The sequence below is a fragment of the Nymphalis io genome, chromosome 30, assembly GCF_905147045.1.
Source record: "Nymphalis io chromosome 30, ilAglIoxx1.1, whole genome shotgun sequence".
Classification (NCBI taxonomy): domain Eukaryota; kingdom Metazoa; phylum Arthropoda; class Insecta; order Lepidoptera; family Nymphalidae; genus Nymphalis; species Nymphalis io.
The window spans coordinates 3100607-3123587 of NC_065917.1; the positions used below are offsets into that span (position 1 = coordinate 3100607).

The window sequence follows — 22981 nt, forward strand, 5'->3', positions numbered from 1 at the left end:
AGAGATGGCGAGGGTACCACTGATATTTTAGTGGGTATTCCGATGTTCGGGCACACTGGTTGTCTTGGAAAACGGCAACTCCCACATACCTCCCCCCCACACTTTTAACCGTGGGGTAAAAGTGTTTTTCCAGCGATAAAGAAAAGGCTAATTGTGTACTACTTTGTACCTATCCTGTGTAACTTTAGTTCGTTATCAGAATCAATAATTAACGACTTTGTTATCAATCAGTTTGTCTTAACCTTATCGTGGACTATAAATAAACGATTAATCCAACTTCTTAATTGGCAAGCGATAACGAGCAAAATTACGTTATGTAATAAATAAGAATGTATACAGTACAGTAACAGCCTGTGAATGTCCCACTGCTGGGCTAAGGCCTCCTCTCTCTTTTGGAGGAGAAGGTTCGGAGCTTATTCCAGCACGCTGCTCCAATGCGGTTTGTTGGAATACACATGTGGCAGAATTTCAGTGAAATTAGGCACATGCAGGTTTCCTTACGATGTTTTCCTTCACCGTATAGCACGAGATGAATTATAATCACAAATTAAGCAAATGAAAATCAAGTGGTGCTTGCCCTGGTTTGAATCCACGATCATCGGTTAAGATTCACGCGTTCTTACGACACGACCGGACCGGACGGCAATCCGAATCCGACGTGTCGGATTGCCGTCCCATCATAGTATGAGAGTTAGGGAATAGAGAGTGCACCTGTGTTTGCGCACACACTTGTGCACTATAATATCTCCTGCGCAGTTGGCTAATCTCTCTTGAGATTGGCCGCCGTGGCCGAAATCGGTCTGGAGGACATTATTATTATTGTTTATGTAATTATAAAAGGCGAACTATACAACACTAATAGAAATCATATCATATTTAAATATACTTAAACTAATTAAAAACAAACGCTACAAACTTTTCCATCGTGCGTTATTTTCCACAGGAAGTTGGAGGGGTTTCTCGAAGCCCTGATTTATTTGCTGGTCTTTTATTTTATAAGAAATGGTAGGCGGGCGAGCATATGGGCCACCTGATGGTAAGTAGTCGCCAACGCCCATAGACATTGGCGTTGTAAGAAATGTTAATGTCCCTTGTGCCTTTAACTACACTGGCTCACTCACCCTTCAAATCGTAACACAACAATACCAAGTACTGCTGTTTTGAGGTAGAATATCTGATGAGTGGGTGGTACGTACCCAGACGAGCTTGCACAAAGCCTTATCACCAGTAAGTCTTCAATTTATAAACACAAATATCATCTTATAATATATGAGTTGTTTGATGCTCGTACTTTGTTTTGATCGATGTCGGTTAAATGTTTTGATAACCACTCGTGCATGAATCGTCAAACACATTGAAAACGCTATAAAAACATTCGATTCTGTTAAGGCTTATCCCGTTCAGATAGTGTGACCATTAATGATGTTTAATAACGGGACACACTAATATTATAAACGCGAAACTCTCTGCCTGATACGCTTTCACGGCAAAAACACTAAACTGGTGTATTTACAAGATTTACTTGTATGTAATTACAAGAAGGACATAGGTGGAAGGTGAAGCCGTGGGCGAAAACCATTACCTACCTACTCACGATGTATATACATTGTACGCAAATCCTTTTCAAAATATAATTTCAGGTTTCAAGTAAATCTAAAAAATTACTTACTTCATAAAGGAGCCGAGATGGTCCAGTGGTAAGAACGCTTGAATCTTAACCGATGATCGTGGGTTCGAACCCGGGCAAGCACCGCTGAATTTTCATGTGCTTAATTTTTGATTATAATTCAACTCGTGCTTACGGTGAAGGAAAACATCGTGAGGAAACCTGCATGTGTCTGATTTCACCGAAATTCTACCACATGTGTATTCCACCAATCCGCATTGGCGCAGCGTTGTGGAATAAGCTCCAAAACCTTCTTCTCAAATAAAGGAGAGGAGGCCTTAGCCCAGCGGTGGGACATTCATCGGCTGTTACGATTACTTCATATGAATTTCACCAGTATGAAGTAGGAACGAACAGTTATACGATTTAAGTTCAAATCAATATCGATTATTCGAGCATTGAACACGTGTATCCGCGACACAAGCGTAAGTGCTGTCACCCTAAAAAGTTTAGTTTTTACTCCCACTTTTTGCAGCATCGTTTTATTTCTGTTTTTTGTTTATTAAATCAAAAATAAATTTGTTTATTATTTTATTTTAAACTAGCTTTACCCCGCGGTTTAGGGCGGGGGGGGGGTCTGTGTCGTAAGGTGTTAATGTCTAGGGTTCAAGATTGCTACATACCAAATTTCATCACAATCGCGTAGTGGTTTAGCCGTGAAAGCGTAACAGACATTATAGAAGTGTAAATATTTTAAGTCAAAATCTATTTTATTTATTTAATCGACATTTTATTATTTTTACAAAAGTGGTCAGGATTGAACCTGCGACTTTTACATTTAGGTGGTAGAATGTGTAATGTGTGGGTGGTACCTCCCCAGATGCACTTACAAAGCCCTACCACCAAGTAAATGGCGAAAATTTCTTAGTATGATTGCATAGAACTCTTTAGTAATGATATAACCTAATAATTAAACGTGCTCTCCGTGATACGACCAAGGCTATTATGTTGATAACATTAAAAGCATCGATACACGGTATCGGAATATATCGCGATACAATGTCATTTAAATTTCGTCGGTTAATATATTTAGCACGTGTCACATTGTAGGTTACAAATTATAATACGTACGCCTGTTGTTGTCCCCTCCTTTGCTCGTCACGTGGGGCGATTTTTAAAAACCGAGATGTCCCCTACCAATGGTTGGATTACTTTTTTTTTTTTTAATTATTGTGCTCTTTTCGTTTCTGTGTTCGTTCGTTCTAATCGATTTTAATTCGATTTGTCGTTGGCGTAAAGAAACGAGTATTTCAAATCGAAATTAAAATGTGTTTTGCGGTTATGCGTATCGGTTTGTTAAATTAAGCGTAAATATAATATTATTAAACCATATTCATTTGATATTTGTGATTAGGTATACAACTTATCAAGTAGCTGAAATACATATATATATATATAGTTTAAAGAACATAAAATTCATGTTTGACACGTCAAAAGTCTAAATTTAAAGCTGCGAATCGCGGCTTCTTATATAAACAGTTTTATGTATATTAAATTAGTATTTTTTTTCAGTTATGATTTACAAAACATATTTATGTATATTTATCTATATAAATAGACTTAGTAATCGGTCTGTATTATTTCATATCTAATCTCTAACCTTATCGTGCATTTGTGAAAAATTTGTCTGGCATAATCTCTTAAACTACTGAAATAATATAAAATTAATCTCCACTTTTAATATTGTTAATTTTTATATTGTTATATCTATATTTCCTCGAAGTACAGATGATTTCTACGTTTCATACTGAGTTTGTTTTTTTATTAAAAATGGTTAAAAATGTTTTTGGTATCGTAAACTAACGAAACATGCGTTTCACGATAAATAAATTATCGATGAATAGTAATTTAATGTTTTTCAATTGCATAGGTTTTGTTCAAAGTTGTAAGTAAACGTAACAATTGTTTAGGAATTGGTGTGATGTGATTAAATTCCTAACTAAGTTTGTCTTGAGGATATTTGTTAATTGATATTTGAGAGGAATGGAACTATATATGATAGTCGATTGAGGGCTCTTGAAATGTACTGTTACATACTAGAACATTACATTAAATCAGAGTTGAAATAGCAGTGGTTCTTGTATAATATTAAAAACGATTAAGTTTATTTATTTTTAAAGTATTCTTTATAAACCTATTGATATTATAAACGTGAGAGTTTGAGATTATATAGACGAGGTTTTGGGTGAAATTTAGAATACAGATAGCTTACGCCCTGATTTAATATCAGCAAGCACCCCTCCACAAGCTGTTGTTGTTGCGAATTGAAACTAGTGTTCGTTATAATATTTAAAAAACGGACCATGACAATTGATTCAATACGGTGATAGTTACACATAAACATTTCATTATCTAACTTAACTTTGACTGTGACACTTGCATAAAATATTAAATATAAATATTAATACGAAACGGATTTTCATGCTGTTTTCAAAAATGGACGGCGTTATTCATGAGGAAGGATCAGATGCAAATTGTCCGATATGACAATGTCGAAGATTGCCTTGCTCGCCGCGTAAACCAATGGTTTATATATGTATTACGATACAAACCTTTTAGTAAGACCCTTATTATCCCCGTGCGATAGCCAGGGCTTTCCCTAACAGGGGTGAGGGCGAGGTTTTAGATATATAAATGGTCATTCCTGTGTATTCAAGCTCCCTTCAGACCAAATTTCGACAAATTGGCTCAGTGGCTTAACCGTGACCAACATACAGGTATTCTGAGTCATTTTCGAATACATAATTGACGTCGATAATACCGTACAGCTGTTCTTTATGAATAAACTAAACTTATCGCAGAGCATATTATATGTGAGAACATGCATTGACTATAATTATTATATTATTTAAAGAATACACGCATCATAATAGCGTATTGAGATAAGTCGTGAGATCTCACAGAATAACATTTCAATGATGACCTTATGTAACTTTCTCGCTCGAAATATTATATAAAGACTATTTTAAGATAAAACCACGATAAAAGGTAACTAATAAACGTAACTACCAATCCACGGTGGGAGTGGTGGTGGTGGTGACTTTATATATGTATTATATATATATATATAATACATATATAAAGTGGTGGTGGTCATATATATGACCACCACCACTTTATATATATATTAAGGATAATCTGTCACAATTCGTTAAAATGAATATATAAATGGAACTAAAAATAAATCAATTTTAATATAATCGTTTTTTCTTCGTCTTACATTTTGTTACTTATTTATGAACTACTTTTCAAAATGTGTCTAATTTATATATATGTATTATATCTTAATAATGTATATAAATATACATATAACATCTATCGTATAAGTGCATACTTGTAGTAATAATTATCTAAAAGTAACTAGTGTTCAAAATATTGAATGCAATAAATATCAGTTTTATTATTGTTATTATATTCTAAAAAAACAACCAAGACAACCTAATATAGAAATGATTGATACACAGTAATATTAATTTCTCTCCTCTCTCCTCATCATCATTCATTTGAGATTTGAAAGAAAAAGATAGCAATGTTCGACTAATCATCTCCTAAACAATATTTATATACCGTAACCGCCTGTGAATGTCCCACAGCTGGGCTAAAGGCCTCTTCTCCTCTTTTTGAGGAGAAGGTTTGGAGCTTATTCCACCACGCTGCTCCAATGCGGGTTGGTGGAATACACATGTGGCAGAATTTCAGTGAAATTAGACACATGTAGGTTTTCTCACGATGTTTTCCTTCGCCGTAAAGCACGAGATGAATTATAATCACAAATTAAGCACATGAAAATTCAGTGGTGCTTGCCCGGGTTTGAACCCACGATCATCGGTTAAGATTCACATGTTCTTACCACTTTGCCATCTCGGCTCTAACATTTATATGTAAAGCCGCAAAGGTTTACTCGTTTTTTTTTCAATATACAGCGATTATTCTTCATTGCCAGTAGTGCCATTTTATGTCAACCCATTTAAAAGCTCACTCGTCACAGAGCTCACACGCGAACCGACTTATGGTGATATACTATTTTGACGCGTGTATTCTTGTAATTCTATCATTATAACGGTCAATGTCGCATATCACCATCTGACATTTCACGACCGTTTCCTACGATGAGTTACGAATTTGTTCATACACAATAGCCCAAGTAGTCGATTTATAATGAACTAGTTTTTAATGTGATGTAATTTTGTCACATCATATTAAAAACCGTAACATAATATGTAGCTTATATTTCAAGATATAACCAAACCGAATTATGTCGAAATCGGTTTTGCTTGCCTTGAAATATTTAGTTCTTCAATATTACGGAAATAAAATAAGTATTGACATCTATAAAATATATACTTATTTAATTAATTATCTAGTATATTTTACATAACGTGAAAATAATATTATATAAAATATAAACACATATAACTCTCGATAAATGAGACGTAAACGAAAATAAAATATATCGAATGTGAAAGGTGAGTGATATCTGATACACAATCGACATTCATTCGAGTAACGCGACCTTCGTAATACGTCCGAGTGAAACGGCACGAGTCCGAGCGAGGGAGACGGAACCGGCAATGTGTTGTGCGGTAGCCACGCCGCAACTTTTAGGTTATATTTCGACAAACGTGATAATAAAACTTTTAAATAACCATTCTTAGTGTTGTTATATAATATATATTGTGTTTTAGTGATTGTTATGTGATATTTTATTATGTAATATAAATATAGGTATTAAATTATAGTTTTGTATTGTAATTGTTCCGTATTCAAATACGTTTAAATTTTTATATATTTTTTTTTAAATTTACGCTTTGTCCAAGCCCGTCTGGATAAATGCCACGGTTATATATTTACCGCAAAACTGTAATACTTTTTATTGTCGTGTTTATTATTGAAACGTGAGTGAGCCAGTGTTACAAGGGACATAACATCTTAATCATCAAGGTTGGTGGCGCGTTGATACGCATTGAAGATAGTTTATATGTCATACAGTGCCTTTCTCTATGTGCAGTGGTGACCGCTTACCGTCATGTGGTCCATGAATTTTATTTATATTAAATAAAAAAATCTCTTTCGTTGAAATTATTAATACGTATATAAAGAGTGGAGTAGTTAGTTATACTTTTGTTTTGTAAAACAATCCTAGTTGCCGTGTTTATCAGCTGTCTGTGTTTTCATATATTCGTTCTTAGAGTATGTTAGTTTTTCATCTGACTGCCCCGTCGGTCTAGCGGCTAGATATAAGGCCGCAGATCCCGAGGTCACGGGTTCAAAGCCCAGGTCGAGCCAATAACTTAACTAAGTTATTGTGTTTTTCCGTCGAATAATCTCATTAGCAGCCTGTAGTGTTGAAGAAGAAAGTGTGTACACTCCCTTGCCTCGGAAATCACGTTATTCCGTTGGTGCTGAGCCTGAACTCGTTCCGATCATATCGGATTGTCGTCCAATCGGATTATGAGAGTGAGAGAATAGAGTGCACCTGTGTTTGCGCACCCTTGTGCACTTGTGTGTCTCCTTTGGTCGTCGTGGCCGAAATCGGTCACAGTGTTCACAAGAAAGCCAGGCAGTTATCGTACCAGGGCCGTAAAGTTATCGTACATGGAGCGAAATTATCGTTCATCAGGATAATGATTATAATATACAATAATATTATACAAGATCACAACAATATATTTTAAATAACTTATAATTATAGTTGAAATTACCAGTAAACTAATAAAAAAAAAATACAAGAACCCAACACTCCACAACAAACCTGGATCGGTGATTGAAAGACAGTAGCAACCAATAATACGAGCGGCTGTAAAACCAATTGTAGTTTGCTATTGATGTGTAATTATCAAATTTTGCATCATAATGGAAGTTATTGTACGCTATATATCTATGTACCATTGCACATCGTAATTGTACGATAATTATCGTACGATTGTTAACCCCGATCGATCAGCAGGTCACGTTCATCACCATCATTAGTTCTCAATCTGTTATAGATGTCTAGGTTAGTAAAGTTAACTATAGGAATTAAGAATGTCAGGATCGTTTTCGCTTGCATATAATTAAATCGATTGCTTTTTTTTTTTTTGTATGTCAAATAAATAAACCGTTAACGAAGGCTCGTAATTGGAGGTTTTCGGAGTATATTCCACCACGATACTGCAATATAGATTGGTAGAAACATACGTGATAGGATATCATATAAAACAGATGAATTATAAAACGTAAATTAAGCACAAAATAAGTTGTGCTCGCCACGTTTCGAACTCGCGGGCATTTGTTATAATATCCACGCGTTCCAACCACTGGGCTATCGCACACGATACATTCAAGTCCACTCAGTATACAAACGGATAAACGTACGTATTTATATTGTTAGTAAATATCGCGGATGTAAAAGAAATCCCAGGAAATATGTTGTATATATATTTTATACGCGATAAGTAAATAATTCGCGGTTTATTTAATTATCTATATTATATACGGTTAAGTCATTAAATAGAAATTATATACAAATATTATAATTGTGAAAGTAACTCGGTATGTCTTGTCTATGGTCGTATTTTGATGAAATGTTGTATGAAGCAAGCTTGAACCCCGGGAGAGAACATACTGTAACAGCCTGTGAATGTCCCACTGCTGGGCTAAAGGCCTCCTCTCCTCTTTTTGAGGAGAAGGTTTGGAGCTTATTCCACCACGCTGCTCCAATGCGGGTTGGAGAGAACATACGCTACATTTTATTTACCTAATTGCTGACCCCTTTTCCCAAACGCGCGGACGAAAACTGGAAAAGGTCATATTCATTCGCGATAAGTAAACAATTCGCTGCTTAATTTTTTATCCATATTATATATGTTTTAAGTATTAAATAGAAATTATATATATATATTATTGTTTTACGTAATATTTATAATTATGTGACCTCGATATTTATTATTATTTATCAGAATTAACATATATACATACATATGTATTTAATGATAAATAATTTTGATATTTTATACATAAGTATGTATATAAAAGAGTCTGAGAACAAACACGAATACGTCGTGAAATATCAAAAAGTGATATTCGACCTTGATTGTGATAATTATAATATTTAAATGATACAAGAATCAAAATAGCGTAACATCGTAAGTCGATATACGACATTTCACAATTGAGCAACGATAACTAATATTGTTCTTACAGCACTGCAGGTCAGATATGATACGTCACTCATAATATACCCGCGTATTGGAGGGGATGCTATTGAAATGTTAGATATTAAAAAGTAGCATATGACATTGAGCTTATGTAATACAAAATTTCATCAAAATCAATTCAGTGTTCTAAACGTTTAAGCCTAACAGACATATTTACATAGACAGTTACTTTAGATAGCTAGAGTTACATAATTACATTCGTGCGCACTCGGCGCCTCGGACATCGGCGAGCCACACATACCCCTCCACTGTTCCCGTGGGGGAAACGCGTAAGGCGTTTTTCCAGCGTAAAAAAAAAAGTTCTCGAGTACGATTTTTATTGTTATTTTACGTAAGAAATACGGTTTTTCCGATTCGATTAAAAAATCATTAACATTTCACTCTTATCGACTTATGTTTAGATAATTATATCGTCATCTAATTAATTACTCATAATTACTTTTTTTTTCTCTATTGGTATTTTGGACTATTAAATAGACCATCTGATGCTCAGTGGTCATGACCATGGACATTGACATTGGTAATATTAATCATCCCTTATCAATGCGATGCTATGTCCTTCCATGGTGTTCCAGCTTGCTTCATACCTAATTTCATCTGTCTGTTTGTCTGCTACGCTTCGGCTAAACCGCTGAACTGATTTTGATGGAATTGGCTACGTAGCACGCTTGAATCTCAAGGACGGATATGGGCTTATTTTCCCCAATAACTAAAATACTGCCGCCCACCCTTGCGCGTAAAGACGAGCCGGTTGGCGTGGTTTGTGGATACTTGCCTTTCACGCCGAAGGTTGTGGGTTCGATTCCCACCCAGGACAGATATTTGTGTGCATGAACATGTCTGTTTGTTATGAGTCTGGGTGTAATTATCTATATAAGTATGTGTTTACAAAAGAAACGTATATGTGTGAATAATGTCTCAGGATATTATTATTATTATAATTGGTATATATATATATTTACCATAGTTACGTGAAACCGGTGTTAAAAGAAGTCGATATTATAAAAAAAAAAACACGAACCGGTATCTTAATCACTTCCTACTCGATCGAAATGTCACTCATTTACATGATAATGTATATATTTTTTTATATTTCACATACATACATGCATTGTATATTGAATTGACGATAACTAATATTATAAATGAGAAAGTGTGTTTGTTTGTTTATATATTATAATAGTGTCCTCCGGACCGATTTCGGCCACGGCGGTCAATCTCAAGAGAGATTAGCCAACTACGCAAGAGATATTATAGTGCACGAGTGTGTGTGCAAACATAAATTCACCCTCTATTCCCTATCTCTCATAACCTGATCAGACAGCAATCCGACGGGACCGGAAAGTGGTATGGTCACTGGTGGTAGGGCTTTATGCAAGTTCGTCCGAAGTACCACCCACTAATCAGATGGTTAATGTTTCTCACAATGTCAATGATTTTGGGCGTTGGTGTCCATTTACCATCAAGTGGCCCATATGCTCGTCCTCCTACCTATAATACATATATTAAAAAAAGGGTTCTGACACACGACTAATGGCCTTACGTGCTTTCTAAGGCACGGGAGTGTACACAACTTCCAACCTCCTTCCAACTTCCCAGGACCTCAGGGTCTCATACCTAGTCACTAAATTATTTAAGATATGTAAAATATTAACGGCTCATGAACGGGAATTAGTGATCAGCTTGAAATCATAAAACTGACATATATACAAAATCATATTCGTTAAGTGACAACTCCTTCCGCTTATACGAACGATATGAAATGTGATTAGAATTAACGGTTAATATATAAGGTTTAGTGTCGAAGAATGGTGATATAAGTGTGTAATAAGTGTATATAATGACGGCCGGAGTCGCAACGAGGAGGAAGGGGAAGGGGAGAAAAAGTTGGGCGAGAGTCGGACACGATGGGCAGGTAAATAGTTTATAAGAAATATACATAAGACATGCTAAACTAAAGAGCCAATATTGCCGAATGACTAGAATGCGATCACCTCCGAATATTCATGTTTGTTTGTAATGGATAAATTCGCAAACTCACTCACAGAAATCAATGTGGTGTGAGGACTTTGTGCAAGCTCGTCTGGGTGGGTACCTCCCACTCATCAGATATTCTACCGCTAAACAGCAGTACTTAGTATTGTTGCGTTCCGGTTTGAAGGGTGAGTGAGCCAGTGTAATTACAATTACATTAATAGGCACAAGGGCCATAACATCTTAGTTTCCAAGGTTGGTGGCGCATTGGCGATCTAAGGAACGGTTAATATTTCCTACGCCAATGACCAATGTCTATGGGTTGTAGTGACCACTTACCATCACGTGGCACATTTGCAAGTCCCAACTACAAATTTTATAAAAAAGTATATAGAGAACCGTTGTGGAATAATTTGTCTCATGTCTAAGGGGAGGAGACCTTAGACCACCTTATTTAATGAGTTATATACTGTTGTATGTATGTATATATGTTTATATTATATAAATGTGTTTTATTAACGAAGAGTTTGAAATAACTACCAGAAACGAATGTTACTTTTATCATTTTTTTTTGTTTTTTTTTTGGCTTTTATAATTATCCGTGCAGTGACGGAGAAAGAATACATTTCACTGCCCCTCTTTTTCCCATGGGTGTGAGATCATGTTAGGAATGGAATACTACATTCCTAACTCAGATCTCATCAGTAGGGGTACGCGTAACCGTTGGTTCACTCGTGAATGTGCCGACGCTATATCATCTAAGCAGGCGGCATATCGCGCGTGGATCAACGGCTGCGTTAGCGGGGCATCTAACATTGACTCATTGAAAGCAAACTACAATAAAAATTCCAAGTCCTGTAGGAAGGCATACACGAGAGCGGATGCACAGCGCATTGTACAGATTGGTCATGAATTTATTTCGCATCCTAGGGGCTCCTGTAGCTTCTGGAGTCTGACTAAGTCTGTGCAAAACAATTTCTGCCAACCTTCGCTGCCACCGCTCAGAAATCCGGACGGATCGCTAGCTCTCAGTCCGCAGGAGAAAGCTGATCTCCTGGCTAAACTCTTTGCCGACAACTCCGTGATCGATGATTGTAGTGCGCTGCCACCAACAATACCTTCATGTGGCCACACGATGCCTGACATCAAAATCAGGCAACGTGATGTGCGTGCGGAGCTGCAATCACTTGATATACGGAAAGCTAGCGGTCCCGATGGAATACCAGCCATAGTGCTGAAGAAGTGCGCGGCGGAGCTGTCTCCTGTGTTAACGCGCCTGTTCCAACTTTCTCTCTCTTCGGGATGTGTGCCGGAGGCTTGGAGAAGAGCTAATGTGCAAGCGGTTCCCAAAAAAGGGGATCGGTCTGACCCGGCAAATTATCGACCAATAGTATCACCTCATTACTTTGTAAGGTGATGGAACGGATTCTAAACAACCAACTGATCCATTACCTAGAAGATCACTGTCTAATTAATGATCGTCAGTACGGGTTTCGACCAAAACGGTCCACAGGTGATCTTCTAGCGTATGTAACACACCTCTGGGGTGAAGCTATCGACAAGCATGGAGAATCGTGGGCTGTCAGCCTCGATATCTCCAAGGCTTTCGACAGGGTCTGGCACAGAAGTCTTCTCCCCAAGCTACCGGCATATGGTCTGCCTGCTCAGCTATGCACCTGGATTGTCAGCTTCCTACACAAGCGTAGCCTTCGTGTTTTAGTTGATGGTTGCGCTTCACAATTCTATGTAGTGAATGCTGGGGTCCCCCAGGGATCTTTGCTATCTCCCACACTCTTTCTTTTGCATATCAATGATATGCTCTCTCTTGGGAACATACATTGCTATGCAGATGATAGTACTGTGCATGGTGGATACCACGGACGCGCAGTGGCTGGGCGGGCGGAAACTGAGGAGAAGCGGGAGAATCTTGTCATTGAACTCGATAGGACGTTAGAGTTCATCGCCAAATGGGGTTCTGATAATCTTGTTGAGTTTAATGCCAAGAAAACACAGGTATGCGCTCTCACAGCGAAAAAGACCATTTTCCCCTTTCCCTCCCTCTGTGGCACACCGCTGATGATACAAAGCAAAATCGCCATTCTGGGGATGGACGTTCGCTGCGACCTTAGTCCAAGGGATTACATAGAGGCTATTATAAAAACAGCTTCACGGAAACTCGGAGTTCTGAACAAGGTGCGACGTTTTTTCAGGCCACAACAACTGTGCCTTTTATACAAAACACAGGTACGGTCTTGCGTTGAATATTGCTCGCACCTTTGGAATGGCTCCGCTAAGTACCTACTGGAGGCCTTGGACCGGTTGCAGCGACGTGCAGTATGCATTATTGGCGACGTAAAGGTCACAAACACCCTTGAACCTTTACAATTGCGTCGCGAGATAGCAGCACTGAGCGCTTTCAATCGACTGTATCACGGCGAGTGCTCTGAGGAATTATTCTCTCTAATTCCTGCTTCCCCCTTCCTTCTTAAGTCCACGCGAGCTGGTTCTCGATGTCACCGCCTAACTGTGACATCAATTCCATCGCGCACAAAGAAATTTGGCAACTCTTTTCTATGTCGCACTACCAAAAAATGGAATTCCTTACCAGCTCACGAGTTCGTGCTCACAAGAGGAGAAGGAGGGCCTACAACCCGGGTTCCTTCAAACGAGGCGTGAAGAGGCATCTTGCGGGCCGGCAAGGCGGGGACGGCTAGTACAGAACATTCTTCCCGACTGTACTGGCCGTCGTCGCGTTTGGACTCTACTACCACTTACCATCAGGTGGAGTAGAGTCATTTGCCATCCCGGCGCACATAAAAAAAAAAATTATCTCGTCAAGGATTTTGTCAGTTCACGTCAATGTTTACGTACAGTACAGTAACAGCCTGTGAATGTCCCACTGCTGGGCTAAAGGCCTCCGCACCTCTTTTTGAGGAGAAGGTTTAGAGCTTATTCCACCACGCTGCTCCAATGCGGGTTGGTGGAATACACATGTGGCAGAATTTCAGTGAAATTAGACACATGCAGGTTTCCTCACGATGTTTTCCTTCACCGTCAAGCACTTACCACTAGGCCATCTCGGCTTTTTTTTTCTTTTTGTTAATCAAATAGTATTTAAAGTTCAATCAATCATCAAGCAACAGCCAATCATCGTCCACTGCTGAACATAGGCCTTTCCCAAGGTGCGCCAAAGCTCCCGGTATATAAGTCTCATATAAAGTCAACTATATGCAATTAGCTTGGACCATATTAAGTATTGCTCTTTGGCGATAGAATATATTGGTAGCATCTAATTAAAGTAAATTGTTAATCACGTGAGTTGAAATTGATTCGACAATTGTCGAATGCGCCTTTCTGGCCTCGTAAAGATTTTATTTACAGGAATCATCTAAATTTAGTATAATTTGTCCACAGGCATCCGACTTCACGGATATCGGTGATGATTGGCCGACGCTAGGGGCGGCTGTCGCTGGGGCGAGATGTCATTCGACGCCACCACCCCACGAGGACTCCGCGCACCATAACGGAAACGCGGTAAGAACTACACGTGTCTCATATTTTTTTTTCCAGAATTTTCAGCAATGTTTGTACCACAGATCTTCACAAATAAATACATTCAGATAAACAGTGAATTTTCTGCAGCTTGTGTTCTCGCTGATGAAATGATATTCCGTCAAGGAAACTGGCTGGTGTTGGGGTAAATTTACACAGCCATCCTTTTAAGGGTAGCTCCTGTCACGAGTTTGAGGATACGACCAATGCAGGTTTCTTCACGAGAATATGTTCCACCGCCGAAGCACTTGATGGATTTACGTATACCGATCCTTACTAATATAAAAGCGAATATGAGTTTGTTTATCTGTTACGCTTTCACGTTTTAACTACTCAGCCAGTACCAGTAACGGCCTGTGAATGTCCCGTTGCTGGGCTAAGGCCTCCTCTCCCTTTTTGAGGAGAACGTTTTTGGGCTTTTTTCACCACGCTGCTCCAATGCGGGTTGGTGGAATAAACATGTGGCAGAATTTCAGGGAAATTAGACACATGCAGGTTTCCGTACGATGTTTTTGTTCACCGTCAAGCACGAGATGAATGCCATCGCGGCTTCATAATTCACACTACTCAGCCGATCATAATGAAATCTTACAATCACGCCGTCAGAAATATAGTAAAGGATATAAGGAAGATTCACGTGTTCAGTACAGTGAGCCATATCGGCTCGGACCAGATATTATTATTATTTGTCTTTCTCGTGGTTGAAATAGGTAGGTTTCTCGTAATTTAGGCCTCTAATCTCTTATCAGTAGAGATGCTGGGTTACGCAATACGGGTAAAGAGAAACTTCTTCTAAAATGATATGTAGTATTTTTTTTTATAAAGATACTAATGTTATTTTTAAAGAAAACATTTTAATAAAATGTTTGACCCTTATGTGATTTACGACAAATGTGATTTAGTAATTCACGATTATTTTAATTATTTATAGTTATTGATAATGAATAAATTCAATAATTAGTGATAATTAATTAAAGTCAATCTCCATACGAATATGTATTTCTTGGTATTTATAATGGTATATAGCAGATGATTGGTTACGCAATACGGGTAAAATACGTTTTTTTCATCGTTTTATATACTGTATTTTTTTTATAGATACTTAAATTACTATGAAAGAGAACAAATATTGTTGTCTTGCTCCGAGTCTTCTAGTTTTCGCCCACGTATTAGGGTGTGATGTGTCAGGTGCTAGATATAAAAAAAGTAATCTATGTCCTTCATTCCAGTTCAAACTTGCTCCGTATCAAATTTCATCAAAATCGGTTCAACGTTTAAGACGTGATAGCGTGATTTTCTAGCGTGATGTATGTGATATTGGAAGGAGATATTATGTATTCTATACTCCGAGCAACGTTTTTTTTTTTATAGAATAGGAAGGCGGACGAGCATATGGGCCACCTGATGGTAAGTCGTGACCAAACGCCCTTAGACATTGGCAATGTAAGAAATGTCAACTATCGTTTACATAGCCAATTCACCACTAACCTTGGGAACTAAGATTTTATGTCCCTTGTGCCTGTAATTATACTGGCTCACTCACCCTTCAAACCGGAACACAACAATAACAAGTACTGCTGTTTTGCGGTAGAATATCTGATGAGTGGGAGGTACCTACCCAGACGAGCTTGCACAAAGCTCTATCACCAGTAAACGTGTATGCGAAATTTCATGATGATCGCTTGAGTCGATAATACGTGAAAATCAAACAGACAAATAAATAAAATATATAAACTCATTTTTGCATTATATATAATATTATATTTAAATATTCAGAAAGGTTTTAAAACTCGATTAGTGTCTGTTACGTTATCATGATTGAAATATTTAAGTTGAAATTTCTCACTGCTCGTCTAAGGTCACCTTTTCAGACTGTAGCATATTCCACAGCGCTGGTCCATGGTTGCTGGTAACATGTGTGATATAACTCATCCCTGATTCAGTCATCCCAGGATGTTCACCTTCGCCGAGCACGACATGAACTGTCATAAACTTCACCGTTATTACCGGTGGTTTGAACCCAATAACATCGGTTGAGATTCTCGACTCGATTGAACCATTAAACTGAATATAATGAAATTCCGCATGCACGTTGCCTGCGACCTAGATAAGGACCTAGATATATATACATAGTATTATATATAACGCCCCGCGATGCTTTCGCGATGGAGATCTATTATAGTTTGGAAATAAAAAAAAAACGTATCCATTCCATTTAAGTAATCGGTTGGCGTGGTTGGTTGATACTTGCCTATCACGCCGAAGGTTGTGGATTCGATTCCCACCCAGGACAGACATTTGTGTGCATGAACATGTCTGTTTGTCCCGAGTCTGGGTGTAATTATCTATATAAGTATGTATTTACAAAAGAAAAGTAGTATATGTAGTATATCAGTTGTCTGGTTTCCATAGTACGAGCTCTGCTTAGTTTGGGATCAGATGGCCCGGGAGGATATTTAACAATTTCATACACCAGTAGCTGCTTGCGCGGTCAAATACGGGCTTACATGGCACACGCTGGTAAAATTTCCATACGTCATGATTTATTCAGATATACTTAACAATTCACGTCATGTTTCAGCTATTTTACACAAAACCATAATGAATTATTCCTTCAAAACCTTAGTGATGAATCATTCTGTCCATTCCGTAGTTTCTGAGTTTATCGCGTTCAGACAGGCAAACGCAGCGGGCTGGAGTTGTGATGTAGGGTGATTTATATGACTAGGGAGAGGGGGGGGGGCGCAAAGTACCGTCTGTCCTTTTCTGTAATATGTAATGTGTGCAAGATATCTCTAGGAAATCGAAAAAATATATGTACATATAGGAGAAATGGGTGTTTTTAGAAAGTTACAGATTAAATAATAGATATTAATGTGTTTTTTATCTGTATTTTTCAGGATCAAGAGCGTAAACCGCTCGAGGAGCAACAGGTGAAGGTAGAGAAGATCGAACCTTCTCACAATCACCAGGGAAACAACGACAGACACCTGCAACACGATAAGAATAAAGCTGCAGGTTCGTATTGTATCTGATCTTTTAGATCACTTAATTGTCCCACTGCTGGGACTACAAACCGGAACGCAATAATAATAAGTATTGTGTAGGTAGGCGGACGAGCATATGGGCCACCTGACGGTAAGTGGTCACCAACGACCATAGACATTGGCATTGTAAGAAATGTTAACCACCGCTTACATCGCTAATGCGCCACCAACATTGGGAACTAAGATGTTTTGTGCCTGCAATTACACTGGCTCACTCACCCTTCAAACGGAAACACAACAATACCAAGTACTGCTGTTTCGCGGTAGAATATCTGATGAGTGGGTGGTACCTATCCAGACGAGCTTGCACAAAGCCCTACCACCAGTAACTATAAACTGTATATCGTAATAGTAAATAATGTTTCCCGTATTTTAGGCCTCTAATCTCTTATCAGTGGAGATGCTGGGTTACGCAATACGGGTAAAGAGAAACTTCTTCTAAAATGATATGTAGTATTTTTTTTTTTTATAAAGATGCTAATGTTATTTTTGAAGAAAACATTTTAATAAAATGTTTGACCCTTATGTGATTTACGACAAATGTGATTTAGTAATTCACGATTATTGTAATTATTTATAGTTATTGATAATGAATAAATTCAATAATTAGCGATAATTAATTAAAATAAATATTCATACGAATATATATTTATTATTATATAAAATAATATATAGCAATTATAAAACGCAATATTGAGTATTGTTGTGTTCCGGTTTGAAGGGTGAGTTTGATATTAGTCCTCACAGTTAGTGGCGCATTGGTGATGTAAGGTATAAGGGATGGTAAATATTTCTTACAGTGCCAATGCCTATGGGTGTTGGTGACCATTTAAAGAAGGCCCATTTACCATCGGCTTTACGTATTTTATATAAAATCGACGTCACCATCATGTAATTAAAGTGAACCGTCAGTATAAGTTTTATTTTCTCAATTTCAGCTGGCAAGGGTGGTAGCAAGTCCGGCAAGCACAAATGGCTGCCCTTAGATATAGACGTCAAAGCTGCGAGACCCTCGAAACATGGACCACAGCATCCGCCCAGACAAGATCACGGTATTATCAAAGCTTTTTAAATACTTTTTATCCTCGCTTCTACTATTATTTTATGAACATGATAGTTGTTTTTTCGTTTCTTCGGTCTTGTCTAATTTTTTTTCTGATTTTTTTTTTATTTATTTACTCTTAATAGGCAAGCGTTTGACCGCTGACTTGCCCGATTTAAGATCGGGCATCGATACGGTCTAGGTCGTAGCACGCTTGCCTCTATTAAACTTATAAGAATAAACTCGTAGGCATAGAAGAGGTTTTGCTACTCGCTGATAATGAAGCTTTCTGGAGGCGAAATTACATGCAAACATACAAAAATGAATGTTACCTTTTTATAATATTAGTATATATAGATTTAGAGAGTGAGAGTGAGGGGATGGGGAGTGCACCTGTGCACCCGCACACACTTAACATGTATGTGAAATCTGTGCGAACGACATTATTATTATAGATAGATTCAGTTAGATTAAAAACGTCACAATCAATAGAGTAAGCAGAGTCCGATCTCGTCCGCAGACACGGTGTCGCTGAACGGCGAGGAGTCCCGCGGGCGCGGCGCGGGGCGCGGGCGCGGCGCGGCGCGCGCGCGGGGCGGGCGGCGCGCCGCGCCCCGCGCCGCCGCCCTGCACGCGCCGCCGCACGCGCTCTACCACCACCCCGACATGCCGCAGGTACATCGCCGTTAACATGTTAGGTGACACGCTAAACGCACACCGACCCCGCCGGCGGGGTCGACGACCCTCGTTCGTTACGTCCCGTCGACGCTTAGGCGTATGACGGCGTTTATAGTGCACACGTCCTTCCCTCCCGATTTCAACGGCGTCCTAAGCCGAGCCGGCCTCATAGGAGGCACCCTTAGGACGTCCGTCTCTCTTGAGCCCCTCGTGTGGCTTCCAACATCCGGCCGAGTTCATGAGGCCACTATGGCCAACAGAAACTAGACAATTCGAAAAAACAATATTTGGACCGTTCCGACTTACGGATACACCGATCAGAATGTTCGGCTGTGTTGCGTACAAATATTCCAGCCCACAGATAACATAAAAAAAGTTATTAATGTTTAGCAGAGAAAAACATTTTTATGTTGACAGTACCCGTTGATTCGTAAGGTTATATAAAAGGATTTAAAAACATTTGTCAGTGTTTCGGTTAGTTGGAACTGTTTCTGCACAGTACGGTTCAACTATTGTGCACATATTATGCTCTCTGACCACTCGACCACCACACGAAGCTATATTCGAAATATATAAATGCATGACCAATTTCGGCGATCAAAGGAGATTAGCTAAATGCGCAGCACTAAATTGTAGTGCACAAACACAGGTGCACTCTATTTTCTTACCCTTTAATCTAATTTAAAATTACGCTAAATCACAAGCGCATTTCATACACTTTCATATTTTAATTTTATTTCACGCTCACACACGCACACGTTATGTACGCACACGCACGTCGTTGAGATTTCTTGTTTATTTTTAAAGCAATTACAAAAATATTGATTTTTAACACACATACAAGCACACGTCATTCACGCACTTAAAAGTCCATGAGATATCTTTGTTTCTTCTAAAATTATCTGAATACATAGATAACTTTCGACGCATAAATTTATATGTATACAAACACTTGCCAACTGCCAATTTTTTTTTTAATTAGTCATTAAAAAAGTACAGTACAGTAGTAGTACAGTAACAGCCTGTTAATGTCCCACTGCTGGGCTAAGGCCTCCTCTCCCTTTTGAGGAGAAGGTTTGGAGCTTATTCCACCACGCTGCTCCGATGCGGGTTGGTAGAATACACATGTGGCAGAATTTCAATGTGATTAGACACATGCAGGTTTCCTCACGATGTTTTCCTTCACCTTCAAGCACGATATGAATTATAAACTTAAATTAAAACAGTAAAAGTCAATAAAATATCCCATGCGGGGCTTAGATCTCGCTTCTAGAAGAGATTGTTTGAGTTCTTATTCCACCATACTACTCTACGTTTACCCCTTTCTTGACGCTCTCTTCTTCCAACGAATGTCAAATCAGTGATGTCAAAAAGAGAGAGAAATCAGTGGTTACCTCAACATTACTGTAAAGGACGTTTATAAGTGAGGTCGTAAATGCGTTAAATACTTAAATGTCAAGCAAGCACCCTTTAAGTTTTGTGCAATCTCGTCTAGGTAGGTACCACCCACTCATCAGATATTATACCGCAAAACAGCAGTACTTGATATTGTTGTGTTCCGGTTTGAAGGGTGAGTGAGCCAGTGTAATTAAAAAACAATAAATAAAAAACAGGCGCTAGGGACACAACATATTAGTTCCCAAGATTGGTGGCGCATTGGCTATATAAGCGATGGTTGACATTTCTTACAATGTCAATGTCTATGGGCGTTGGTGACCACTTACCATCAGGTGGCCCATACGCTCGTTCACCTTCCTATTCTATAAAAAGAAAACCATAAATAGATGAAGGTGGCAAGTCGCACTATACACATCAAACTTCCTTTAGCTTTCACGTTTTAAAACTGAAATGATATATAAATACGAACGACCTATGAACACGAAAGTGTGATTAACTTGAAAACATAGAACTTTGCGTGTGTTATATAGAAGTAAATTAGTTTTTTTTTTCTTCATCTATTTGTGAACTAAAACATTTCATACATATAATATTCTTTTTTTTTTTTTTATTTATTTTAAGGACCACTAGTAGCTGCTACATGTTCTAATGACAAATGTAAAACAATTTAGTGAAAATAGCTAACATGTGAAGCTTTTTAAAGTAGCCACAACAATTACAATATTTGTTTTAAAAATACATTAACACATAATTATAGCAACATGAGTAGAAAGATTAAAAAAAAAATAAGTCCAAATTTTTACAAATTAAAGACCATAAAAAAAATAAACATGCACTTAATAAAATTAAAATTAAAAACACAAATAGTTTGAATTGATATAGGTACAAATTAAAATTAAATAATTCATTAATATTAATAATTTATTAATATTCTTGTCTACAATACTATACTTTATACAAATAAATAAAATTGAAATGTCTGTCTGTGATTTCAAACTAACCGACTCTTTTAAAGTAAACATGGCTATTTGCGAGAAGCCAAAAGCAAAACAATTTTTTTTTTTGTCATTATGTCTCTTTGTCCGAGCTATAGCCATCAGATATTCTATCGCAGAACAGCAGTACTTGATATTGTTGTGTTCCGGTTTGAAGGATGAGTGAGCCAGTGTAATTACAGGCACAAGGCATAACATATTAGTTCCCAAGATTGATGGCGCATTGGCTATGTAAGCGATGATTGACATTTCTTACAATGCCAATTTCTATGGGCGTTGGTGACCATTTAACATCAGGTGGCCCATATGCTCGTCCGCCTTCCTATTTTATAAAAAAAGGAATCGGTTTTTGTCGTTTATTTTCGATATAGTTGACAGATAACCTTAGATCAGTTGTGAGGTATATTTAATGTCTCTTACTATTAAAGTTAATATCATTGTTAATATCATCCATGGATGTGTCAAATCGACTTATTTATTATACGTCTATAAAAACACACATAAAAATATCCTTATATTTTTGTTTCTTTATATTTTTTTAATTGAAGCTTATTTGATTTCAATGAGATTCGAATTACAGTTTTTCTATATTGTGTAATAAAATTTAAAAAAAAAAAAATCATGAATCAAAAGGTTTCAATGTTCGTTCTTATTTTGTACCTGGGCACAACACTAGCTACGTTCGTGTCTATGGCAACTGGTATGACAACTTTTCGTTTGAAGAGCTTGTCATATCAGGTATCCCGTTCCTCGTTTCCTTTATGCATTTCACGCGATCATTTTTATTTATTATGGGCATTACTTATAATAAAGATTTACGCAAGCTATTCCAATTGCAGAAGATATAAACAAACCATAGATTTACATATTCCACGCGATTCGCGAATACCTCTGCTGTATCACGCACTACAAACGGTTCTCGATTAATACATCTCTATATATAACACAACACTATTACACTTAACCACTTATATACACTTTAATTTCACTTCCAAAGTTTCGATGATAACTCGATATACAAAACGCTTTAGTTTTTTTATTTTCTATTGAAAATCTCGACCAATTGTTCAAATTTAAGGTCGAATTTGTTTATTCGTCTCAGCTGTCATTGGAATAGGTTATAAGTATCAAGGTTTATTCATTTTACTATACATGCCAGTGACGTCATTGCCACGTGGTCTGATTTAAGTAAATACACGTTTGTTGAATGTATGATTTCGTCATCAGACCACGTGGTTTGATTGCAGGCGGGGTGCGAGTTTTAATACATCCTTAAATGGTTGACGAAATGACTTGACTTAGAAATTATAGAGTTTTCAAAATTATATTATATGCTTAATAATTTCTAAATTTAATTTTATTGAAACAAAACAATTAATTTTACTGGTGGTAGGGCTTTGTGCAAGCCCGTCTGGGTAGGTACCACCCACTCA

At 37.7% G+C, this 22981-nt stretch overlaps 1 protein-coding gene across 10 annotated transcripts in view; it reads left to right on the forward strand.

Moving 5' to 3' along the window:
• The window catches only part of LOC126779883 (la-related protein 1B), a 91986-nt gene that overhangs the window by 46912 nt on the left and 22093 nt on the right, over positions 1-22981 (forward strand). For 3 of the 10 annotated variants that reach the window (XM_050504025.1, XM_050504021.1, XM_050504026.1), the window contains exons 2-6: positions 10538-10777; positions 14251-14370; positions 17289-17406; positions 18374-18487; positions 18998-19152. In XM_050504025.1, the coding sequence (XP_050359982.1) occupies positions 10703-10777; positions 14251-14370; positions 17289-17406; positions 18374-18487; positions 18998-19152 (582 nt within the window). In that variant the 5' untranslated portion in view covers positions 10538-10702. Of the gene's footprint in view, positions 1-10461; positions 10778-14250; positions 14371-17288; positions 17407-18373; positions 18488-18997; positions 19153-22981 lie in introns of all 10 variants that reach the window. The other 7 variants (XM_050504020.1, XM_050504023.1, XM_050504018.1 and 4 more) reach the window with 5 other exon arrangements.